Source organism: Amphiprion ocellaris, chromosome 20 (genome assembly GCF_022539595.1).
Source record: "Amphiprion ocellaris isolate individual 3 ecotype Okinawa chromosome 20, ASM2253959v1, whole genome shotgun sequence".
Classification (NCBI taxonomy): domain Eukaryota; kingdom Metazoa; phylum Chordata; class Actinopteri; family Pomacentridae; genus Amphiprion; species Amphiprion ocellaris.
The window spans coordinates 12768220-12794680 of NC_072785.1; the positions used below are offsets into that span (position 1 = coordinate 12768220).

The 26461-nt window shown below is 39.6% G+C and overlaps 2 protein-coding genes across 3 annotated transcripts; one reads left to right on the forward strand and one right to left on the reverse strand.

Annotated features, from left to right (window-relative positions):
• Positions 1-590: 590 nt before the first annotated feature.
• LOC111586088 (protein delta homolog 1) lies at positions 591-10892 on the forward strand. 2 transcript variants are annotated; one of them, XM_023295791.3, is made up of 7 exons: positions 591-814; positions 926-940; positions 1268-1347; positions 1565-1628; positions 2127-2257; positions 3025-3166; positions 9077-10892. In XM_023295791.3, the coding sequence occupies exons 3-7, from the start codon at positions 1296-1298 to the stop codon at positions 9864-9866; spliced, it is 1179 nt and encodes a 392-aa protein (XP_023151559.2). In that variant the 5' UTR covers positions 591-814; positions 926-940; positions 1268-1295; the 3' UTR covers positions 9867-10892. The 2 variants fall into 2 exon arrangements, with proteins under 2 accessions (XP_023151559.2, XP_023151550.2); XM_023295782.3 differs by lacking the exons at positions 591-814; positions 926-940; positions 1268-1347 and having other exon boundaries at positions 1489-1628.
• Positions 10893-18047: 7155 nt separating this feature from the next.
• dio3a (iodothyronine deiodinase 3a) lies at positions 18048-19430 on the reverse strand. Its single transcript, XM_023295881.3, has one exon. The coding sequence runs from the start codon at positions 19371-19373 to the stop codon at positions 18588-18590; it is 786 nt and encodes a 261-aa protein (XP_023151649.2). The 5' UTR covers positions 19374-19430; the 3' UTR covers positions 18048-18587.
• Between the last annotated feature and the right edge of the window lie 7031 nt (positions 19431-26461).

The following is a 26461-nucleotide window of genomic DNA, read 5'->3' on the forward strand; positions in this document are numbered from 1 at the left end:
GATTTCACAATTTCATGGGTACTTTTTAAAACCATTGTAGTTACCTAAAGGCAATTAGCCCTACTTCTATTATAACTTGCAGACAAAAGATGCAATCATCTTATAATAAAGATAAATTGTCCTCAGGTAGGTACAATTAGCTCTTGTTATATGAACTACAACTGCTGCTGCCATTAAAAATTAACCAGTACTATAGTATATATATCACACAGAAAGTCAGTTCTAATGCATAAGGAGAGCATTTACTTTAAATACATTTAATTTTCCCAATAAGCTCTAAAATGCATGACTGTTAGCTGCTTTTGTTGACATTGCTTTATTGCTGTTTATGGGCAACTTAAGCAAGGACTTCCATGGGATACTTCTTCCACTGCTGGCCAGAGTTTTTAATATGAGGCTAATTTAAAGGTAAAAAAACACAAATAAGCAGAAATAAGCTGTTTTCTGCTTGTTACTGATGTTTTGGGGAGGTAATGATGCGCAGATGACCTCATCGCTTCCCAGGGACAACAAGGTGTGCATTTGTAAGAATCCAGTCAGCTGATTTACTGTAATAATTACTGCGCGTCTCTCCGGAGGGTCACACTGGTGCGCTCATTCTCCCTCGTAAGGTGGGAGGAGCGAGCTGCACTGGGACGCTGCACGATGCAGCAGTCCCGTCAAAAGCTCCAGGTCCAGCACCTCCAGCAGCCAGACCGCTAGTGCACCTGTAGTGGCGCTTCCAATAACGCGTCGCTTGGATTAAAAACAAGAAAACCAAAATTAGTCAAATATGATCGAAGCAACTTGGAGACAGAGCGCGGAGGCGACATAGGTAAGCCAGCTAATGTAGAGTTTTTATGTAGGAAAAAATGTGCAGATTTTGGAATTAATCGGCTTCTCTCTCCTCTGCTCGCTTGTGCGTAATGGACACCTTCGGAGACAGACACATATGGTCCAGGTGCGTCACTTCTTTCCAAATGAGATTTAAAAAAAAAAAAAAAAAAAACATTATTTTTACAAAATTATTTAAATTTCTACTGAGTTAAATTTCCATCATAAGCTTCTAGCTACACCATTTTCACCTCCTACTGTTGTATATTTAACCAAACATCCAAAAGCTCCTCAGAGAATTAACCACATTTGTAAAGCGTCCCTTTTATTTCTCCATTTGGGGTTTGTTTTATTGTTGTGAAAACGAACTTTTGAATAATGTGATGCATTTTAGACATAGAAAATGTCGCTTCTTCACACAGTTGGGGGTCTTAACCTAGTTTGTATTTTGCAGGACAAAGAGGGTCTTCCTCGAAATTACGATGCGTCTCACAGCGGTGGTCTTAATTCTGCTCGTGACAGTCATCGCCAAAGGTAATTTGAGATTTGGATCAGTCCGCTGAGACAACTGACAGCGACACAAAGAGATTTGAGTCATGCAAAACAAACTCTTTTCTTTTTCAAAACCGATTTACTCCTCGCGTGGAAAGAAAGTACAACGGATGAATATTTAATCGCTCTGAATGTTTCATGTTGCTTTTTTTGATTTTTGACACAAACACGCTGCTGTCTTTTCCTTTCTGTCTCAAAGGTTGGGAATGCAGCGCAGGGTGCAATACAGAAAATGGGTTTTGTGAGAAGCCTGGGAAGTGCAGGTGAGTGAAACGACCTCAGAGTCCAGTGCAGATGATAGCTTGTATCCTGTGGGCTTTTTGCAACCCTATTTCCATAAATCACTAGAGCAGTAAATGTGCCTCCAGTAGAATAATGCAAACACAATCCAGCCAACTGGATCCTTCTGTTTTGTTTCTACATTTTGTTTGGCGCTTGTGTTGTGATAACTCGACTGCCAAATCATTTGTTTGAACAGTACAAATCACTGTTATCCTAACAGATAGCTCAAAAGCTTTTCAGTTGCAAATCCTGCCTGGTTTGAAATGTTGCTCTGGCACAAATGATTGCATTCTATCGCTCCAAGTATGTACAGAGTTTAACCAATTATTCCATATTCAAATAACTTGTATTGTTTCATTTCAGTACAAATTTAAGAGCGAAAGCCTGCAAACGATATACAGACAAGATCAGGGCTGCTGCAGGTCTGTGGGTGGTATATTAATAGTTCAGGTTTGTTCTTTCGCCCCCTCTTTTATCAGATGTAAACCAGGGTGGCAAGGGGACAACTGTGACCAGTGCGTGCCCTTCCCCGGCTGTCTGCACGGCACATGTGAGAAGGCATGGCAGTGTATCTGCAAGGAGGGCTGGGTGGGCAGCCTGTGTGACCAAGGTGAGTCTCATTAAGCTCCCCAGACACTCCTATCTGCCTTCCTTTTCTGGAACGCCTGACTTCAGGGTGAGTCACTCAGCTTCGGGGACACGCCAGAATGCCGCTGGTCTCTTGAGGATAACAGCTAACTGTATTTTTATACAGGCATAGCTCGAATAGAAACAATCCGACTGTGGAAATAGATGATTATACCTGAAAATTACAACCTCCCATGATCTTTTTTTTTTTTTTTTTTTTAAATCAAGAAATATATTTTAAATTTCAAAACATCAAAGGTGTGACACTGTGGTTGTGAAAATGTGATTGCTAAAGCCATCTAAAAGTCACATTTCCATTTCAGTGGACTCTCTATTTAGATTAAGGATTTTAGTAATTTTTTCTCTTGGATCTACAGTGAACATTATGGCATATAAAATACTCACATCCCCTCGAGCAAAAGGAAGAAACAAAGAGAAAATATTAAAAGAAGAAAGCTTTTTTTTGGCTCCTGGCTCTCTTTGACCTCCTTATCGGCACACACAGTACATCTCTTATTCTGTTGGAGCATATGAGCCGCTTGCCAGTGTAATGCGGGTGGTTATGTTCTCAGTTTTGTTCTTGGTGACAAGATGCTACTGTGGGGAGTGTAGTGAGAGAGTGGAAACAAAGACAGGAGGCAAAAACAGGCACAGAGGCATAGAGAGAGACAGGGAGAGAGAGAGAGAGCACACAAGATCTAAAAACAGCATGCTGCTTTTTTTTCTTTTTTCCTTTTTTTTTTACAACAGATACTCGTCTGTGTTCATCGAGGCCTTGTGCTAGTAATGCCACCTGCATAGAGACTGGAGAGGGGGGATACCTGTGCATCTGTCCCCATGGCTACGCTGGAGACAACTGCCACCTGAAGAGGGGACTTTGCCTGACGAATGGGTACCAGCACCTTTTTATCCCAGTTTTATTTTAAGTAGAGCAATACTACACCCATTTTTTACACATTTGTTTATCATTAGGAGCAATAGTCAATACGTCATGCAGTGTCTGTCATCTTTTTTTGTATTGCCAAAGGCTTGCAGCTGGTAATGGTGGTCAATTAGCAGGGAAAATATGGGATATTTTTACCCTGCACAAGCGCAGACAGTTACCAGACAAACAGAAACGACTGGCTAACTCCTCATCCTCCACAAACACGGATCAGAAAGTAAACTTTTAAATGAGGACTTCTCTGTTGTGTAGCCCCCAACGCACGGCAAAAAAAAACAGTTATTAGCATAGCCTTGATTGTGCACAAAAGCAGCAAAAAAAAAACTACGCATGCAAGCAGGAACATCAGGTCCAAGCATCTGATGCTACGTGGAAGTAAACACAATCAATGAAGGGAGAATGCCTTCAAGCTACAATAACTGTTCTTTTTTTGCGATTGGTGTTGGCAAGCATTTGCTTATTTATACATCCAGCAACTACGGAACACCATTATCATTAATTTAGAGGCCACCTGGCAAATTTCAGTCCAATATTCACTCATTTTTATGTCTCTTGGTGTCTACCAGCTACAAAAGGGAAATCTTTGGCTCTTAAGCTGATAAAGGCTCCACTGCGCTCGCCAGTGTTAAAGACATTTTAAGATAATCAAGTAGAGTGAGGATGCTGATTTAGCTTGAAAATTAACTCAGTGCAGGTCCAATTAAAGCTGCAGTAGGCAGGAATATGGGGAAAAAAATAGCCAAGCTAAGAGACAACATTTTCTTTGTGGCTTCAGAAACACCCTCTTGTGTGAAAGCTTCCATCTAGCCCATCTCACCACCATAATTTTGTTGACTTTGTCCCTATTCATTCTATGTCATTTGATCTGTGAAAAGGTTTTCTAAAGCTGCAGGAATCTATTTCCCCCTCAGACCACTTGAATTGCGATATACTAAAAGGTTAGTGTTTTAGCCCAACAATACCAAATAATAGTGCTTACTTCAGCTTTAAGGGTGAAGTGAATTGCAGCCTGTCACCCTGGCATTACAGCAAAGCCTTAGTTTAAAGTAAACTTTGGAATTTGTTCTCATTTCCTTTGAAACAACAGTTGCAACACATTGCACAAATAGAAGCAAAATGTGATATGATTGAGCTTACCTCACCCGAAAAACAAAATAAATCACAATTTTCCTGTGGCCATAAAGTTTGCTTTCATGCCAAACACAAAAATCCATCCCTCCATCCATTATCTATACACCGCTTAATCCTCATTAGGGTTGCGGGGGTGCTGGAGCTTATCCCAGTTGACTTGGGACGAAGGCAGGGGACACCCTAGACAGGTTGCCAGTCTATCACAGGGCTACAAGAGACAAACAAACACACTCGCATTCACACCTTCAGAGAATTTAGAGTTACCAATTAACCTCAGCATGTATTTGGACTGTGGGAGGAAGCCAGAGTACCCAGAGAAAACCCATGGAGGCACAGAGAGAACATGCAAACTCTGTACAGAAAGATCCTGGGAAAGGTGGAACACAAACTGGGGATTTTCTAGTTGCAAGGTGAAAGTACTAACCCCCAAGTTACTGTATAGCCCCACAAAAGCACTCTGATGTAAAAAGAAAAGACTGAGTGAATTCATGGCCCATCAGCCAAGTCTTCTCTGCTCCTCCCTTCCTCACAGACCTTTACCCAGTAGCCGGCTGTGTGTACCTGGGTAGCATAAACTACGCTGCACTTCAGAGGCTGCATCTTTTGAAGTCAACATTTCAAGATCAAATACATCATTATCATGTGACAAGGCTGTCACATTTCAAGAGCTCCCCCATCCAGCATCTATTTTTTGCCAGCTGGAGGACACAACTGATGTGTTCTTTATGTCTGTCAGCATCGAAGACCATAATTTAACGGCACATTCAGAAGTGTCCTCGTCTCCATATCGTTGTGGATTTACCATAATCCCTCTACATATTCAATAGAATTTAGCCTTTAGGGGGTCGTCAGTCACTGTGATATATGATCCAAACTAAGTATTTGTACAGTTAAATTTTTTTCTTCCTTGGGGTCTCAGCTTCAGCATATTCTATTTGAAGTGAAAGAGTACATTAAAGTGCCAAGAATCAGCTTTAATTTGAATACCTTTACATCAACATTTGAATGAACTGCGTGTACGACAAAGTGTGACTCTTTTATCACATGCTCAGATTGCAGACGTTCTAAAGTACTTATTTGCCCAAGAAACCTTTGTTTGCTCAGAGCTGACTGACTGAGAGTTGATACTTGACATTATTCATTATGTGGAGTAAAATTATAATCATGCAAGACAGGAGAATAATAACCGAATCGACCAGAAATATCCGTGGTGCAAAATCAACATTTCAATTTTGAAGCAAGTGTGCACAGGAAGCTGCCATGTGAATGATGTGGAAGATCATTTGCATGATGAAGACATGCATGGCTGTGTTTGTGACTGCACAGCAAGCCAAGAACGCTCCCCAGGATGCAGGCGCACTTGATTCCCTGTCAACGATCAAAAGAAGAATTCAGGACTGTGCCCTCAGAGGATTCAGCACGAGATGCAAACCTCCAGTCAACGGAACAGCCTGAGTGCTGTGAGCTCAGATTCAACTAAATGCACAACACTTTGGCTTGTTTTGCCTCGTTCAGAAGAACAACAATCCCAAACTTGGGGCCAAAGAGGTTTTCAGGGTGAAGAGGTGGAATATCTTTAGCTGGTCAGTCACCTGAATGTGATTGAGCTGCATTTCACTTTCTGAAGACCAAACAACGATCAAGAGCTGAAATGGTTGTAGTGAAGACCTTGGAGAGCATCACAAGGGAAGATAGAAAGCATCTGCTGATGTCTATGGGTGGAAGGTTACATAAAATGAAAAAAGGCTTTCACCAGTATATTTGGTTTTACTTTATGCATATGTGCCCAATTGCTTTATACTCTTAAACTTTGGGTACAATGTGCTAAAAAGGCATAATTCCCACAAATGTCTTTAAAATTGATGCAAGCCCTTTCAAATTAAAGCTGATACATAGTATTTTAATGTAGCATCCAATGTTTTATTTACTACTGGCAGTCTGGACTGTCTATCAGATATAGTAATTACTGTAAGAAAGAAGCACTCAATACAACCCCCCCCCCAAAAAAAACCCCAACATTTTTTAATGTAGCAGAGCTTCCCAGACCAACATATATTCATGAAACCAAATGAAGCATATTTACTGTTATCATTTAGCGATCTTTAAGCCATTCAAGGTCAAATTCTTGGAACTGTTTCACTTCATGGGAACACCTGAACACAACATTAATTTTGTACTCATTTGGAGACAGCCAGGTCTTCAGGTCCTCTGGACAAAATGACCTTCAAAGCATCTTGCCAGAGTTAGCACACAGTCGAAGTGTAACAGGCTCTCTAAATACATTTCCCACAGATTCTGTCAAAATAGTAAACTGGTAAACAAGTGATATTTTGACACCAAAATCCCTGATACTGTCTGATATATCATTTAAAACAAAAGCAGGACAGGATTCCTTTAAGCTGTAGAAACTGCCTGTCCACTCCTGGATTACTGACAGGACTGATGCCCAGAAGAATCCTCCCCTTGCCCATCAGATGAATATGAAACATTCTCTGGGGATGCTGCTTGCTGACAAAGCTCTCTGCATTCTGAAGCCCACCCTGTTTGTTCTCTGTCAGGCAGCCTTGTTATTGACTTGGATGAAATACCTAAAATCCAATAGCCTACGGATCACTGCTAGCGAATCCTCAAATCTCCTCCTCCTCTCACAATTTAATCATTTGGGTCTAATTTTCACAGTGAGACAACTGGAGCTTTGCCTGTATTCTCAGGGAATTCATCTCCATTAAAAGGCCTGCATGAGATTTCATTAATCAGCTCCTGTATGAGACACCAGAGAGGTCTAAAAAGAATGCCAGCGTTATTATTCTGTTGGCTCCCAGAGACACCGTGTTAGGGACTTGTGTAATCACACAAGCTACTATTAGAGATATTGATTACTTTTTATCCCAGGCTTTCATCAGTGCATGCGCTTTGTGAGGCATAGCTGATCAGATATGCCGCATGTGTGGGTGCACACAGATTGTTGCTGAGGCTTCTTTTATATCTTGTTACCGCTACAGATTTTTAATATGCAGAAGATAAGCCATACAGTTTTTCATTAGTGCTGGGAGACACGTCTGAAATCAATATCCCAATACCGACAAGGTGTCAAACAATTACTAGATTATTCGATTGTTGGCATTCATTTTGATAATTAATTAATTAGGTAAATTTGAAATTGTTTCGTGGTTTTAACCCTTCAGTTGTGAGGCTGCATTTATTTGTTGGATAATATATTAAACTGAATAATTTTAGATGTTGATTGCTCCAAACAAGCAGTTTTATTGGGTATTTTTTACCATTTAATTGTCCAGTGGGGGAAGAAAACAGTTAATCATGAGTATAATCACCAGATGAATTGATAATTACATTAGTGTTGGTTGCAGTCCAATATTAATATTGATATGCATTTAACACCATATGGCGACTGTGTACAGCATTGCATATAAAGAGATCAGTTTTTTTTCCTTGAATAAAAGTAAAATAAGTAAAAAGTTAGTTTTTAATTAGAATTTGCTTGAAATTATTCATTTTAACAGTAGTTGCGTGTGACAGCAAACACTTAGTCTCAAAGTAAACTGTTGAGGATAAAAACACGACCTAAACACTTGTAGAAAGAATAAGATGACAGATTTTCACATTTGATTAGACAGACAAAAAAAACCCCATATCAAACAGATTTACAGATGATTGTTTAGCAAAGCATACTTTAGCAAAGTTTAAAAAATGTCTCTTTGTGTTGTTGCTTTATTGATCTTGGATGACTGCGTCCAAGGATTGCAGCAGAATATTTATATAATATGTGGTTTTGCCCATTGTTCTCTTGAACCAAAAAGTAATAGTAATAGTTTCTCACATTACATGACCTCGAAAACAAACAAAAAGCTGGTCAAATACCATGAACTGCTTTCTTTATGGTTTAGATGCGTATGAGGAAGTTATTTTGATGCAAAAGCTATAGCTATTGTTAATCTTGTGGCTCCGTCTTTTAAGTGGCATAGATTTAAACAGATAAATAAAACATGCCTATTGTCCTGACAGATTAAGTGTGTGCAGGAAACCCCCGAGAGCTGATATCTAAAAATAAATCTGAACAATTAACAGTAGTTTTTGGTATGATTACAGTCTAGTCTACCTTTAAGGGAATTAGCTTTAAGGCTATTCAGATTAATAAAAGAAGTCCTTTCTTTCCCTATATGAAAGGAAAGTTTATTATCAAAAAGAGATGCTGCAATATTCAGCCACCCTGCTTTTATTTGATGTTCTCTATAAACTATGCAGCCTAAATTCAATCCCTGAGCTAATAAAACAAGAAAGTTGGGTTTTTTGTTTTTTTTGTTTGCTGTGCCACAGCTCATGTTTCTGGTAATTCGATAAGTTGTTAAATGGTTAATTTAGTGTTAGTATGGAACTTTTCTCACCTGACAAAAAAAATCAATATCACTAAATTTAGAGATGCATGTTTCTGACTGTACACAAGCAACAAGGGTTCACATAAGCAGACACATTTTATTGACTAGTATATAATAAAAAAAATGGCCTGGGGCACCACACAAAATATGAATTGACGAGTGCCATTAACACTGACCTTTTGAAATCTACATTCAGTGAATTAAATCCATTAGGACGCTGCTTGCCTGCTGCTTTAAAATCACAGGATGAAATGTGCTGTACTAGACCTGTGTGCTAGATAGGAGAGCCTGTTTTCTCTGCTGTATATTCACATTGTGCTGCTCTGTCCTCCAGCTCTCCTTGTCAAAATGGTGGCACATGTACGGATGCCGATGGCTCAGCGGCCTACTCTTCCTGTTTATGTCCCCCTGGATTTTCCGGGGACTTCTGCGAGATCAGCGTTGACAGCTGCCAGCCTAACCCCTGCCTCAACGGTGGCAACTGTACAAACCACGGCCTGGCTTTCACATGCGTCTGCCCACACGGCTTCACAGGTTTCACTTGTAACGACACCACCAGCCTCTCTCCCTGCGCCGGTCGGCCCTGTGCCAACGAGGGCACCTGCGTCGGTCAGCCTGATGGTACCTTCCGCTGTATTTGCCAGAAATGGTTTACAGGTCCCACATGCTCCCTGCAGCACAGACCGAAGACCAGATCCAAGCCGGTCGGTGCCAGGCCGGCAGACCACCGAGTGTTTGCTCTGACCCCGCAGCACTACTCCCTCCCTGCTCACGCCTTCCACAAGCTCCTCAGACCTCCGGAGAGAGACCTGCTCAAGATCACCCTCAAAGAAACCGTGCACTCGTCCGGCGTCCTCGTCACCCACGGTCAGCTGGTCTGCTTCGGCATGCTGGCGCTGCTCACCTGCCTGGTCATCCTGGGCACCACGGGCATCGTGTTTTTTGGCCGCTGCGAGACGTGGCTGGCTAATGCCAAGTACAGCCAGCTTGTTCGGCAGCAAAGGGAACACCTGCTGAGGGAAGCCGGCAGCACGAGCCAGGAAGAGCCGGAGCACTCGGTAAACATCATCCTGCCGGAGAAGATTAGACTCACCAGCTTTGGGAGACACTACACCTCCATCTGATTAATGTGTCCCTCCCCCTTCCCCGCTCCCTCTGGAAGGAGGCTAATATGAATGTCTAAAAATAGCAGCCAACGAAATACTATGACTGTTGTACAGTTGTGTTTATATAACACGAGAGATACTGGACTAACCTGGGATATATGTTTGAATGTAAAGTCTACTGGACCAGGCGGACAGACATGACACTGGATTGTACATGTACTTTTAATCGTACAGTCAAAAATGTCCAGTAAACCTGTATAATATTAGAAAACATGCTGTCTCACACAGCATTTGGTGGCTGTTTAAAAGATGTCATTTCTTAAGCCCATTTTAAAATTTAAAAGCATTATAGTTTTACCTTTCCTGTTACAAGCTGATTTGGGATGAAACAGTGAAGCTAATGTTGGAGTATGAGAAATTATTTCCATTTAATTAGCACATTAAATGAGGGAGCACTTTTCTTCTAGTATTTGTGATTACACTCAGAAATTGTGCTTTTAATTTGTTAACTGTAAGCAAATTTTGTAGCTGCAACAATTTCTTGATTAGTTGTTCAACAGAAAATTTTGCAAGCCAGTTTATAATTTAAATGTTTTTCAAGACAACATTTGTTGTATTCAGTTTCCCAAATGTGAGGATTCAATGGTTTTTAACATGATGGTAAGTCTTTGGATTGTCTCTGGTTTGTAGATTGTCAAATTAAACAAGCTAATAAGTCAAAATCACATTAAAATGAAAATAATTTGGGACACAACAATCGATCGATTGTTTAGAAGGTTAATAAATGATGAAAATAATGATTTAGTTGTTGCCCAAACCATCTCCATGCAACATATTTAGAATTTTCCATTTCCTAATGAATACAAAATTACATGTTGTGAGTTTGTACACTATGTGCAGTTGACATGCGTAATGTTGCCACTCAAACAGCTGTTGAAATCTTGCAAGTTGTAACTCTACACAATAGAGACATTCTCATGTAAATGTATTATTGAATGTACCAGAAGCTAATTTATTTCTCCACGTAAAAGCCAGTTGCCTTTCTTTGTAGGTGTTTCATTTCAGATGTCAGTTTTATAGGTATATAAGTAAAAGCTCATATAAAGACAACTTATTTCATTGTTCCTCAAAAAATGCCACTCTCTAGCTTTCTTTCCGTCTGCTGGTACCCTGCAACTAATATCCTCTCTTCACTGAGTGATCATTATAAAACTCATTTGCAGTTTTTCTGAGATTTTATAAGATTTGGCAGCGTTGCTCTTAACTGTCAGTGCTGGAATTTCAGAAGTAATTCCACACGCATCTGTGAGCCCTGAAATCAATAGTGTAACACCCGGTAAGTGTTATTGGTTCGCCTCATGCATGAGACGTACACCAGCTCTGCAGGGAGGCAAAGAGATTTCCATGAATACTAAATGTATGTCAAAATATGGAAAGCAGATGTCTGTTGCACAGTAAATATACAGTTGAGCATGTGGAGCACATTGCATGTAAAAATGCATAAGCCGATGATACGAAGGCTACTGAGGTTTTGAGGCTGAAGGTTTTCCCTCTCATAATAAGTCCCCTTCAGAGACGTGTGGTGCTGTTAAAACTGTGAGCATTGTGTATCATAATTCTCTGATTGGATGGTTATCTTGTGCTCATATTAAGGGTTACATTTTAATTATTGGCTTAAAATATGCATAAGTATAACATAATGATTTGCAAGTGTCATATCTATATGGGGGCAGCGACTGCAACTGTGCAGTACTTGTTTATTCTGAGCTTATGTGCTGTTGTACTTTGACCAGAAAATGTTTTGTTGTCTATAGCTTTTAATAAAATATACATATATATATATATATAAAAGTGTCCACTTGGCAAAGATGCTTGCAGTGATACATGCTTGTAAACCCAAAGGTGAAATCAGCTTTTTGTTTAGTTTGCTATCACCTTCTTAGCTGGTCTGCTTTGTCCAGATTTATATTGAGTCTTTGAACGCTGTTGTCTCGAAACAACAGGCACCTTAAGACAAAATCAGATTCTCTGCAAGGATGATAGAGTGCATCAGGTGTTCCGCAGCGTGAAATCCAGCTGGGTGCACATGCTACACCTGTGTGTTCTAAAACCAGAGGAACACCTGCTCTCCTGCTCTGTGACGCTTCTTAACTTTCTCCCTGGGCCAAACTCGATGATGATCAACTGAATGATAACATGGGGAGGTGTGACCATTTCAGATAACAGTCTCTGTCTCCACCTTGTGGTTCAAATGCCTGTTATCTACTGCAGGAATCAAGATATCCCTGTAAGAACAGAGCTGCATCACCTAGTGTGGCAGCTGTCATTCTGTTGTTTTATCCTGTTTTGTTCACCTGTGAACGTCTGTGCAAGTGTGGAAACATATGAAATCTTAGAAAGGAAACACAGATAATCTTTACAACTGAAAACAATGCTGCATCTGTTAAAAAAAATATTGCACCTAAAAGACTTGCTCATATCTTTACTTATTTTTATGTAAAGTATATCAGGTTGAAAACACACAACATTGCAATTTACTTTTAAGTTTGATGCTGGTGTTCTGATCTGATTAGATGATCTGATTGGATGCCAGTTCAGGAATAAGTTGCATGAAGCTAAGCTAGATATTATGATGTCTTCAAGCTATATGCTAATTAGAATGATATAGCACAGTCCCATTGAGTTTCTAGTGTTTCCTATGAAGCTGATCTGCCTCTTTAAGTGCATGCAGAGTTAAATGTGACTGAATTAATCTCACAGGACTGCAAGCTTCCCCAGTGTCCAGCCAGTTTGACAGGAGGGTCGACAGACTTCTCACTGAGGAAATCCTATTTGTGTTCATTACAAGCAGACAACAAAGATGAATGCTTTTTGGCTCAAGCAAGGACAAGAACAGTGGCAGAAGGTAATGAAAGAAACGTGCATCATAAGAAACTGGCTAGTTTACAATTTACACTTTATGCTTGCAACCCAATCCAATCTATTTCATGTTCTCCCTGCTGCTTAATCTACTATATATTTAAATTTCAACCATAATTTCAGCAGGCAATATTCGGTTTAAGATTCCCTGCCCCAGTACATGCAAAACCAACAGAGAGTGGTGTAAAAGCCAGTCAGGCACACTTGCTTCACACCTACTTAGTCATTGAAGCAATATTAGTAAAATTACCTCCATAGGTGGATGATTAATCTGCAGGGGCTTTAAATATTTACAACTGTTTCCTCTGGCTGCCATTATAGATCACAAATGTGCCAAACTGCCTTTGAGGCATTAATAACCCATCACATAGAACCTTTTTCATTTCAGTTCACATAACCCAGTGCACTAAATTCTTTCCTGACCATATAATATAAAATTTTTTGTTTGATGTTGTTAACATAGTCGATCATTTAGTGAGGACTCCTTTGTAAGCAGAAGTTTTATCTTAGATCCGTCCATAAATCCTCCCATTCTCAACGCAGTTTCTTCATATTAAAAGTGTGTCATTGACATTTTGCTTTTAACTGAGATAGAACAGTTCAGCTATAGATTACTGTCCTGTGTTTTTTAGTCTTAATGGAGTTTTTAGTCTGAGCTTGTGCAAATCTAACAATACATGAAAAACCATGTAGTCACAGAGTATGACCACAGGGTGTCATCCATCTAAAAGGAGACAGAGGAAAGGCTGCAGCCAGGAGCTGAGCAAAGGAGTCATATGTTCTTTTACACCGAAAACATTGGATTTTGTATCCACCAGTTAATGGAAAGTTATTGGCAGTTTTCACATATTTGGAATTAAGACACATGCTGGGATATATAGTATACCTAAATAAAATTCTGCTTCAAAAATAATTATATTGAATGCATCTATTTAGTATTATTTGCCTAAATTATATTTCTAATTTAAAGTGTAGTGTCTTAGTGATGTGCTGGACCAAAACGTGCTGCCAGAACAGCTTCATTGTCCTTCAGCATTGATCTCCAAGTCTCTGGAACTCACTGGAGGGATGAAATCTAATCTTCCAAAAGATATTCGTAAGATTGGTGTTTTGATGAGGGTGGTGGAGACATGTTGTTCCATCATCTCCCATAGGTGCTTAATTCTGCTATGATCTGGTGCAAAGGCCACAGAATATGATTCCTACCATCCAGTTACCACTTGTGCCCTATGGGGGGCGTTGTCATCCTAAAAGACACCACAGCACTCCTAAAGGTTAGAAATGTTTCACCAGAGCAACTTTGTATCGATTTGTAGTGACCTTTCTCTCTGAGGAGGCAAGTGGGCCCAAACCATGCCAGCAAAATCCCTTCTACAGCATAACAAAGACACTGGATCCCCTCACTGTTGGCCTCAAAGGTTCAGATCTGTATTGTTTTCATGGCCACATGTGCCCTCAAGAACATATGAATATGTTGACTCATCTGACCATACCCGCCTTTTTTTTGCTCTTCCATTTTCCTGTACATTGTCAACTAATTTACTGTTATCACAGTCGTCAAATGTGCTCTTTCTAACACAATTTCAGATCGTTTTTCCCATGGATATGTCATTTTACTGTAAGTGAGACACTAACCTGTTGCGCAATATCCATGACTGAAATTCCTGCCATATGCGCCTCAATAATGAAACTTCTTTCAACTTCACTCAGACGTTTGCCATGTGACACTAAATAAGAATTAACTGCTCAGCATTTTTAAACAAGACACAGAGCATGATTGGATGTTTAACTGTACAATGCAGGGCACCTGATTGGAGGCATCTGACTCAGTTTCTCAACTCATTTATTCAGATTTTTCCTCGAAATTTTTTCCCATCTGCATTCGATGTATGAAAACAGCAACAGTTCAGTGTAACAACGTGAAATCAATCCTCAGCAGCAGTGCAGACAATGACTAGAGCCAAGGATAAGAGCTGCCTGTCCCATATAATAGATCATTTTCCACTTTTGACACTATAATGTTTCAGTTCACCATTTGGGTGACAACCAGTGTTTTTTTTTCTGTTACATCCAACAGTCTATTACTACTGACTGAGGTTCACCGGAAAACGTCTCAGAGACTCCTGCTATGTTATCAAGTATCTCTGAACTACAAAAGCTATCCTTAAAAATCAGTGACAATCCGTCAATTCTGAATGTCAGGCAGCAGCTAAGCAAAAGCAGTTAAAGTTGCATTTAGATTACAGTCCCTCTCTGATAAAGACAACTTGTGTTAATGCTGCAGCCAAGGTTCAAGTGAAAAAAGTTCCCGTATAAACACACATTCATAACAACACTTGCAGTCTCCAGAAAAATGTTCAGCGTTAAAACTGTCCTTCAGAGTTTTGATATGTCTCCTGAGCTGCAGAGAGGCTGGAGGGTTTATTTTTACTAGTTTTAAGAAGATTGTTTAAAACATGGTTTAAGTGTTAACATGCCGAAACCTTTCTGTGCGTTGGGGCCCCTGGCTCCCCACCACCAGACATTCATTTGTGGAGTTATGACCCTGGGGAGAGAGGGGCCCTCACCTTCAAAGCTGACCAGAGAGACTGAAAAAACCCCCACCTCAGCAGACCCATTCTGCTCCCTCCAAGTCATAAAACAAACCAGAGCAGCAAAAGTTAAATCTCTTTCCCCCCTATAGCCAAAGACCCTTTAACCCTTTGTTCCTGTCTGCCTCTCCACAGACCGATGAGACTCAACATCCTTGGAAAATTGCACATGGAAAGCATCCAGATCTGAAGGAATTCCAGCTGGGGGTTTTCGAACCAGGGGTGCACATTGGATACACTGCAAGTTATATTTCATCCAGGCAGGTACCCCTCTGTCAGCTGTCAGCTCCACATAAATACTGTGTCTTTGTGTGTTAAATGTGTTCCAGATGAGCAGTAGAGTCGGGTCACTGTAAAGCCCCTGCCGTCAGACCAGCAACATATTCTCTAATGGCGCTCGAATTATTCTCTTTTCTGAGCCAGATGTTTTTGGCTTCTTATGAAAACAACACAATGTATACTATCATTTACTGTTTGTGATCAAGTCAACCAATGTGATTTATTTTCTGTCTTAAAGGCCGGAAACCCTGAAGATTAAAAGAACACAGGAAAGACTTAAAGGATTTTGTGAAGCATAATCTTCTTCATTGTCCAGAACTCTGTCAGGCAGCAACTTATTGATTCATGTATCAAATCTGTCCATTTTGTGTCTAGAAATTATGTCAGAAAGTCACAGATTCCAAAGTACCATCTTCATTTTGTTTGTTTTGTCCAAGTAAGTGTCTGAAAGAAAAGCAACAAAGCCAAGACCAGAAAACTTTGGCATTTCTATCTGAAAGTAAATCAGTAATAAAAACTTGTAGGAACATTCAGATCCAGTGCAAACAAGAGTCAAACTCATTGTATATCCCAATATACTTGACCAATAAAGCTGACTGTGATTCCTTTCGAGGAGGTCACAGCATGTAGGTTGGGAACAATTGCTTCATAGCACAGGTGCTGGAGAAATCACGAGGACTTAAATATCAGCTTTAACAGTCTGACCAAGAGCCAACAAGCTGTTGCTGCAAACTAAATGCAGTCATTATGTTTTATAGGTTTAACAGCATCAGTGTGCATATCTCCTCAAACGCCGACTTTAAATGTCAAGGACGAAACGTGGAGAGAGTATGTGAATTTGGCTGCAGGGGCTGAGATTTTTCAACCCTGGGACCATAAAAACACAAAGTCCTGATGGACAGAGAGTGAAAAGTGCAAGGACATGATCTTCCACTTGTTGGATCTGAAGAGGAAACATAAGAGATACCGTTCTCTTGAGCCGTCAACCATTCATTTCAAACATCAAGTGACATTTACAGCAAACAAACTGCATCTGATTTGTTTCAGTGCAGTGACTCATAAGTAGTATTTTCTTGTGACTTTCTCACCAATGAGCATCCTTGTGTTGTCAGCAGATTTCAGTTTCTAACAGCCTGTTGTGTTGCTCCCCAGCTGTGATTTTGCCTCCTCGCTGGAGGTAAAGGCGCCATATTCCCCAGCTAGACTATGAATAATGGCACCGTGAGAGGCGGACACCCGGGGAACCAAAGAATCTGACGAGATGTTGCTCCACACACACACGTTGTGTCAGCACTATTATTTGAATCGTCTGTTTTCAAGGCATCGGCCCCTGTTGTGTCTTCACTGCATCGTGACTCAAACAGTTGAAGGTGTTTTTCTCCAGTTTTACACAGTTTATGCTGCAAAACTGAATTGAAATCACTTTACAGGAGTGATTTTGCTCCTATGTCACGTGTGTTTTCAGATTGGTTGACGGCTACTGGGAGTGATTCACGCAGTGTTAAATCAGTACAGAGAACTGCCGATATTTCAGTATCTAAAGGTGCCTGATTCCAAGAATACTGTCTCGTCTCCAGTCGTAACACTACTTCCCCATCATGGCATCGGTGTGCTAAGCCCTGAAAACATTTGTTTGTTTAGACCGTTATAGGTGGATATATCACTCAACATAATAGGATGAAGTGTGATTATCCTCATTTAATTTTACTCCTCCTTCTTCTATTATCCCCTTAAGAGGTCAAAGGCTTAGGAAGGGGCTGTGCACAACACAGGATGGCTTCAGTGCTGCAGCGTTAACCACAGACCTATAATCTCTATAGAGTTTTAAAGGAGGTTGGGCACTAATTAGACAAGCAGTATTTCACCCTGATAGCAGACACCGAACTTGTCTGCGAAAGAAAGCTGATTTCAGAGGAGGAACTAAAGCTGTTTCTGTGTGCAAATGATTGTTGACTGAGAGATCTGTCGACAAAAAGACGTTTACACTTGAAAAATTTGCAAGTTATTTTATTTCACCTTTAAAACAGTTGAAGTGTTAATCAGAAAGAATCTGCTTTGAAATACTGCAATATGCTCTGTTGAAAGTCTCTTTTTAAGAATAGAGATTTTTTAAAATATATTTTTCATGTTTGCAGGGATTTCAAATTTTCTGCTTTTACACAATTTCAGCTCTTTAGAAAGGAAAGGAGATTTCTACAGGAATCCACGAGAGGTCTGCTGTGCTTTGCTGTGCAGGAAATTGAACATTCATTCTTTCCCCTTCTAAGAGACTAAATTACTATCAAATCCACAAACAGCAAAAAGAACAGACAATCACACCAGCTCCTCACCTTGCATAAAGACACACAATAAAGCAGCTTGCACACATTCTCTTTAGAACAAAAAAAAAACAAGATCTGCAACGAAAGAGTAGATGAAAACATTTTGTTTTATTGAATGAAACATATAATAACCCATAAAACAGAATATTTACAAAACAAGCGCCATGCAAGGCAGAGAGCAGCACCTCCACTATGATCTCCAGTATGAAAAAACATCAGTATCGGTTCTCTGGTTTGATCCCGTTTAAAAACCGAACTTCACAAAAAATACTGACGAGCAAAGTGCAGATGCACACATGACTGGTTAATTATAGGCGCATTTTACACAAGAAAAGAAAAAATAATAATAATAACAATAAAACTCAGAACGTTAGACACACGAAGTGCTTGTGTTCACCAACAAACAAGGTCCAAACAAAACTAACCTTTTGGATGAATAGATGTCCAGTATGAGAGGAAGGAGCCTACTGCAGGACGTCCTACAAATTACTTTAACCTTATAAAAAAAAATAAATACACTGAAACCATTAATGGCAGAGAGAATCTATCTAAACTGAGTTATAATACTGAAAAAATGCAGCATTTTTGTTTGTAATAGCAGCTCTAAAAAAAATATATGAAAATCCAATCTACACATTAAGAACTAGATTATTGGATCCTCCCAGCGTTTGTCTGTATTGATCCAGCCAGTCTCTGAGCTCTGAGATCCGGTACCCCTCCGGTCCTCTGCCTCCCTGGTAAACTATCTTTCCCTCCTGCAGAATATAAAGTCTGTCAAAATAAGCTCCGTACGCGGCGTTGGAGGAGTTTTCCATGCTGTCCACCACCACCAGGCAGCCGGGCACCTCCAGGCGCATCAGCTGCGCAGCGCTCAGCCTGTCCTCCAGACACCGGTGTTTGGGGATTTGATACGGCGCGTCAGTGCTCACCCAGCCGTCGGAGGGATGCGCTTCCTCGATGTACACAACTACAGAGTCTGCAATGTCTGCGTTCTGCTGCACGACCCCCTGGAAAGCCTTGAGGCGCGCCATGAACGGCGGTCAGGTGCAGCTGCCAAAGTTGAGGATGAGCGGTCTCTTGTCCTTCGCGTAGTCGAGGATCCGGCTGCGCCTCTGATCCTCCAGCTGAACAACTTCGGTGTTGGGCGCTCCGTGTCCGAGATGCGCCGCTTTCAGGAAGTCCAGTTTGTGTCCGTGCCAGACTGCCTTGAGGGACTCCAGGCTGAAGAGGCGATTGGAGTCCGATATGCACAGAGGAGGATCAATAGCATCGCCCTCCTGCTCCTTCATCCTGAAGAAAACCCTTTTCCTGATGCATAGAAAGTCCAGCAGCCAAAACATGACAGCTGCCACCAGAAAACGGGGCAGCAGGACTAAACAAACCACTGCATTTTTAATGGCCTTAATAGTATTCATTATCACTTTCGGATGAAGGGTCCTGCGCTGTGCCACGATCTTGTGGGTTGAAGTTGGGTTACTTGCAACTTCCCCTCTTTTTATAGCACCGGCAGATTTGAATGAATCACACCCCGCCTCCAAACTGGGGCCGAGGCCTCACATGGTGGGGATTACCTTCTGTCAACTCCACAGCTTTGAGTCACAGCCAAAATCCAAGGGTACGGGAGAGGATGCACCACAGCGGTGCGTTAATTAGGCAGAGTCCGACATATTTTTGAAATCGTCAGACTGTTAAAACTGATGTCTAAATCCAGTGGTCTGCTTCTGAAAAGTTAAGTAAGATTGAGGGATTAGAGGGGAGGTATGGAGCATCAGTAATGCCACATGAAACAGCACATTTTAAGAAATATGGAGGGAAATTAGCACTCTTTTCAGCTCTTTAGAAGCCAGGTCACAAGATTGCAAAAAAAGTAAGAATTTATTTTTTTGTGTGTGAAAAGTTACAGTTTCCATTAAATGGCACAAATATTAGGACAAGACACGTTTAAAACTGAAGACACAAACTTTTGCCAAATCAAGTAATGCCACCGGCGAATTGTGAAATCACATATGATCACATTATTCCTGTTTTACACTCTTTACACATTCAGCATGTTTTAGAAAAGATTTTAAGATTTAGTTGATTACTTTTACAGCCCTTAATAACTTCTTTCCCAGCTATTTCTCTGACTTCTTAGCACCAGTACATAATTTTAGATCTGCTGCACTTTGAGGCTCTAATAGTCTGGGATGACCTGCCTGAGGAAACCAGATCAGCTGAGTCACTGACCTCCTTTAAGTCTCTTTTGAAACCTTACTTAACAGTTTTTCCCCCCAAAACCCGAGCTTTGAACTGTGTTTTTCCTCATCTAAAGATTGTTGTTTTTAAAAAAAAAAAAAAAAAAAACCCTGATAGCTTCAGCTTGCTGCCTGCATGAAGCACTTTATAACATTGATTTTAAAAAGTGCTCTATGAATAAAGATTACCATTATGTAGTACCACACACCTCAGTACATTAATTATGGATTTGGACTTCATTTGTGTTTGTGGAGTGGAACAAAACCAAACATCAGCTTCTTTCTGTGGCTAGAAATCTCCAGATGTATTTTTTGTAAAGTCAGCCAGAATCTTTTGAAAACTGTCCTGGCTGGTGTTTGAAGACTCGTAAAACTTTAAAGAAGTTTGAAAACAGTCTCTGTTGGTTGCTTATAAGGTGTTTGAGGAGTTACTTTCTCAGCACAGCCAACCGTTTCTCAAAATACTGTCTTATGAACTCATAAATTCAGTTGAGGCTGCTTCTTTTGCAGTGCCACAGTAGGCTGGACCCTAACCAGGGTCACAGTGATAATATTTAATGAGAGGAACAACATTTAAATATGCTCAATAATCCCCCAGACAGGCAGCCATGCACTTCTGTCTGAAATATGCATTAAAAATTTTAATCATAATGAGATGGTTGAAAGATACTGATCATTTAAATTCACACACTGAAAGCCTACACTGTAGTGCACACCACTCCGTTCCAAACAGAGCTCACAATTCATCCATAGCAGCAAAATGAACCAAAACTTAGGACAAAGGAAAAAAAGGAGAAGAAAGAAAAAAACACCAGACACCAGACAGAAAGTGTCTCATTTACAGCTGATGAGTAGATAAACCCCATTAACCTCTCCTGTAATTCCACAGAGTCAATGATACGCCTGCATCTTATGAAAGTTGCCCATCAGGGTGAAACATCTCCACAACACTGGGTCACAGTCAAGCCTTCACAAACTGTTCCCATCGCCAGAAGCCAAAACCGTCAGGATACTGGCCACTTTTTTATAGGCAATACGTCACTGATTTCAATGACTTTCTTTTGTGGCTTGACCTGCAGCAATCTGAAAACTGCCTGTGAAGAGATTCCCAGTATCATCTAATCACTGCTGGCTGCAAGAACTAAATCCATGAAAGTGCCACTATAAGGACTACAAGTTCTAATATCCCGTTGTGCTGCAGTTCTACATGCTACTACTGCTCTACTGCATCACATTACTTAGAAATGTATTAAAACTAGAAGAAAATTTGTGATTTATGGGGATTACATCACTGCTGACTGTGATAGTTTTAATTTGCTCAGAAAGTGAGAATTTTATGAACGTTATCCTGTCACAGCTTTATGATAAATTCCTGAACATCAGAACATTCGCTAGCTAGCATGCGCCATACAATATGCATTAAAATAAACAGTCCATAACAGTCCACTCCAGCTCTGCATAAGGTTGGGATCTGTTAATGTTCCCATCAATTTTTGATGGGACACTTTTTCTTCTGATGCTATATCAATAATAAAATTTCACTTCAGCCAAGACAGAGGAAGCAAGAGAGGAAGAAATAGGGCTGGGGAGGAGAAGACAGGATTAAAAAAAAGAAACTAATGGGACAGGAGAGAAGAGCAATTGTCCTTCCAAAGTTTATTTGTAATATGTTTTTAAAAAAAGACATATAATGCAAAACACAACAAAAAAGCAATTTCCAAAACAATATCTGGACATGCTGTTATATATCAAAACCTACATTTCTGTTCACATGATTAGTTAGTTTTGTACTTTATTAAATCCCTAATCTCTGCCATTGCATATAATGACACAAAAAAGTCGAGTAATGTAATACAAAACCTCCAGCAGACTTGGTCTCCGTCATGACTACAGCTTTCCTCCCATTCCAGCAGTTTTTTTATGACAAGTTATGACATTTAAAACTATTGGTTGCACTGAGGGTTTCATTGTTTTTGGGCCTGATGTCTGATAGCTAGATAGAGGAGTATCTACAGTACGACAACTTCTTGATTCTGCGACTTTGTGCAGCTTTGTACAGAAACACAAAATAAGACACAGTGCAGACTGAAAATGAAGAGTGTGAAATGACACCTGTTGAACACTGACAGTAAGTAATGGCCTATTTTATATATTTATAAAGCTTTAGCTACTTTACAGATTTTATTATACTTATGATGATGAACAAGACAACATGATAGAGACTATACATAATTTAAGTACAATATGATATATATTTTGTGATAGATATTTTCTGTAAAATCAATGCAGAAACTTTTATGCATAAGATAACTAAATGAGAATGGCTGTTTTGGACAAATACAAAAAAAATAAAGACTTTAAATCTATTCTAAAACAACATGGGTGATTATACTTTCTCCATGATTTTTTTTGCTCACATTTTGCCTCATTTTGCATTCTTGGATCTTATTTTCTGAAAACAATATCAGCAGGGCTTCCATTATCTTTTTAAGTATTCATCCCTGCAGTCCACATCCCATCAATCATAGACTTTCAGTGCATCTTAAAGAAATGAAAAAAAACCTTCAGAAAAACTCTTAGACATACTGTAAAAACTTTATTTAAAGAAACTGATAGAAACATCTGATAGCACTTTAGAAATCGCCGCTTTCAGCAGTTGAACGTAAAGGAAAACATACAAAACTATTGATCAAAACCACATTTTTGTAGATTTAAACAAATAGATACTGACTGAACCTGAATCAGATCCGTCACACTGACATTCTAGGCAGGATTTGCTTTTAATAACACAAACTAGCAGCGAACACACGTTAAAGTACAAGTCAGTTTACTGTTTTATATATAAAGAAACAGAGAACTGAAAGAGACTGACTGCCCATGTTTCCTCTGAAGTCCTGTCTATTCTGATTAAACTTTTGCACAGCCTTTTTGGAAATTAAATCTAAAACAACCCTAATCTGATGTGGACTAGTTGTTCTTATTTGGTGTGATGTTTGTGGAGTGTAAGCTTGAGTTGAGGGTATCACAGACCCAATCTGTATGTGCGTCATCTCCCCCCCATTCTATGTTTATCTCTTGCTTTCGTGATAACTTTCATTTGTCCTCTGTTTCTTTAGCTGCTTTTAGCTTCAAAAACATTGCAGGATGAACATTTTCATCATGTACTGGTAAGTTTCTTTTCCTGCATTGTGCTGATTGCCTACTGCAAAGGCTAAAGTTATATGTACAAAGCACAAGTAATTTGGTAAGAAAGCTCCATTATTCTCATAATAAACTCCATATTTTACATGCTGGCAGGCAAAGCTGGACATTTTCCCAGCAGCTACCACCTACTGTGTACCATGTATGTACTGTATGTATTGCGAAAAGTTCCCCTTTGAATTCACAAGATTCTTTTTTCAAAATTTCCTGAGGTCAGATTAACTGAGATGGGTGTTACACAGTTAAACACAGTTACTCGATAGGCGTGTATGTGTGTGTTAATTTTACTTTTTGTTTATGGCCACAGTTATTTTTCAGACCTAGTGTAATGAAATATTACTAAAATCATTTTTCTTTGAATGTCAATGCCTCATTGCTCATACTTGCTGAAATAAATGGTCAAAGCAAATTGCCATGGAAAGAAACCAATAACTTTCATTACCTCCATTACTGATACTGTTACTACTGTCTCTGTCAGTGGTGTTAATATTAAAGCTACTGCTACTGCTCAGCATTGTTAAGGCTTAACATCAGTAAAGAAGCTTTGTAAAAGTGTGTGCCTCAGGATTCAATCTAACAAGGTCATATTAGTTATAAAAGTGCAAACAGCACCATTTTGCAATGGTTGCCAAGTGTGCCACATTCAATAAAGAGACCTATTGTGACTAAAATGAATGCAGCATTTGTTGTTCTTCATTTTTGTTGCATCACACTTAGTAGAGTTGCAGCTGAGAATTTTCAGAACAGGTTCAGTAATGTCAGTGTCACCAACTGATCATTATAAAGCAGTTATTTACTGTTCTGATTTGGTAGAATTTAGAAATTGGCATTTATTTGTTGAGGTTTTTGTGAAGGCCCTGATGAATAGGACAAGGATAATTTCAGTATTTTAAGATTCTCCAAAGTGTCTCTGATCCATACAACACAAAGGCTGTTGCAGCTGTTAATGATTAAATCTGGTGGTGTTTTTTCCCCCCCAAAAAGAACTGTCAAAAATTAATCTGGAGAATTAATTAAGAGTTAATATATAATGTTTTGCAGCAGTTTTGTGGAAAAATAATGAAACAATAGAACGCATATTTTGAATCATATTACTGAATTAAAGTAAGATTCAGAGGTACATTTGTTTCATCAGAGAATAAGCATTCAGTAAAATTATCACAAGCAAAAGAAGAAAGTTTCACATTATCCAAAAATGCAACACTAAGTAATTGTTACCGAATCAAATTTTGATTTCAAAACTACGTTAAAAAAAAAAAGGATACTGAATTGGCAACTGCAATAAAAACATCTGAATCCCTTTTTTTCTTTTTTAAGCCAGCGATTAACTCCCTCTGTGGTAAAGCAGTGACAACACAGCTATATGTTAGATGATGATATTGATACATGAGGATCACATGTATCCTCATCAGATCTATGTTCACACAGGGATTAATGTTAATGAGTCAGTGTCAGGTCGTGCGTTTTGGAGGATGTTCTGTTCAAAATCTCTCTGTGCTTCACAGGGATTCAACATCTGGTCATACATATTAGCCATTAGTGGCTTCTTGCCATTTATGGGTCTGGTGCACTTATTCAACAAAAGCGTTCCAGTTCTGGTGAGCACATGGTATACTGGTTAAGCGCTAATCTCCTGTTACAGTAAATCCATGTCATATTTGACTGCAGGGCGTCTGTAAACCAGACACGTAGAGAAGATGTCATTTGTCTCTAGGTCACAGCAGCGGTGATGATTCAGACAGCAGACGACGGGGAGTCGAGCAGTAATTTGATATCTCTGTCTGAAGTTTGTGTTGCTTCGTCAGCCTAACTCAAACATTTTTCACATCGTCTGACAGGGACGAGAGAGTGTGTGTGTCAAAAATGGTCAAACCAGTTTATAGTGATCATGTTTCTACGTTTAGATTATACACTCAGTGCTTTCTCATGACAATTACAGTGCTTGGTTTCTGTTGAAACAGCTTCGGAGAGGTGCTGGTGGCTGTGTTTAATGGTGCCATTTATATCAGAACAGATAAATAACAGGAATATATCTATATATTGCGTAACATTTCAACCATGCTCCAAAACCACTGCAGGGAAATGAAACATTATAACCTTGATGGAGGCAGGATTCATTGTGGGATTAGACTGCGTTAACACTCTACTCAGTTATGCTTCATTCTCAGCTTTCAATTTGTTTGGCATTTTCTGCACCATGTGTTTCTTTAACAATTAATGATGTTGACGTAATAAATCTTTATTAAACCATGACTGCAAACATATTATGCTTGACAAATCAAACATCACTTAATCTAGCGTCTTAAATGTGATAGTTTCTATTATATTATTTGACTTATTTCATAGGATTCATAAGATTTGGATTATAGATCAATGGGTCAAACAGGCTCAAACAAACCAGTTAAAGATGTCAAACCCACTTAATATCAAAGAAATTATATTTGGCATTAACAGTGATATTATGTGCCTAGAAATCATTATTACTTAGCTTGTTCTATTGTGTTCAGCTGCGTGTGCACAGCAGCTTCCGATCAAACTTAACGTGAACATAATGTTTGACTTTACACCAGATAAATGAGGACTTGTGCTAATAATGCGTCTGGTATGCTTCACAGCTACAAGTCCTGCATGTGATGACAGACTGCTTCTCTATGAGGGCATCTCATTTAGTGGGAAGCAGAAACATAACTGTGATGCGTCGAGCAGCTGACTCATCGTTCCTCAATCTGCCATTCTCTTTTTTATTCAACATTTTTAACAAATCCGTCGTCTTTTTTGTCCTTCACTTCTTCCGCTTCGATGCGGTTTTTCCCCTCCTCCAACCTTCCATTTTCTTCTCTCCCCTCCGCCTCCTTCCCTCACCGCACTGATACTTTATTAACACTCCATTATCTAAACCCTCTTTACTTTCTCACAGCAAGAAAACAGAAGTGTTTTGATGAAAAAAGAAAAAAAAAGGCTCACCTGCTGTGCCTAAATTTGCTTTGAAGAATTACACTTTTGTTGTTGCGGCTGAAAACCAGAGATGAATTCTACCCTACGTGCCTTTTACCTTCTATAAACTTTGC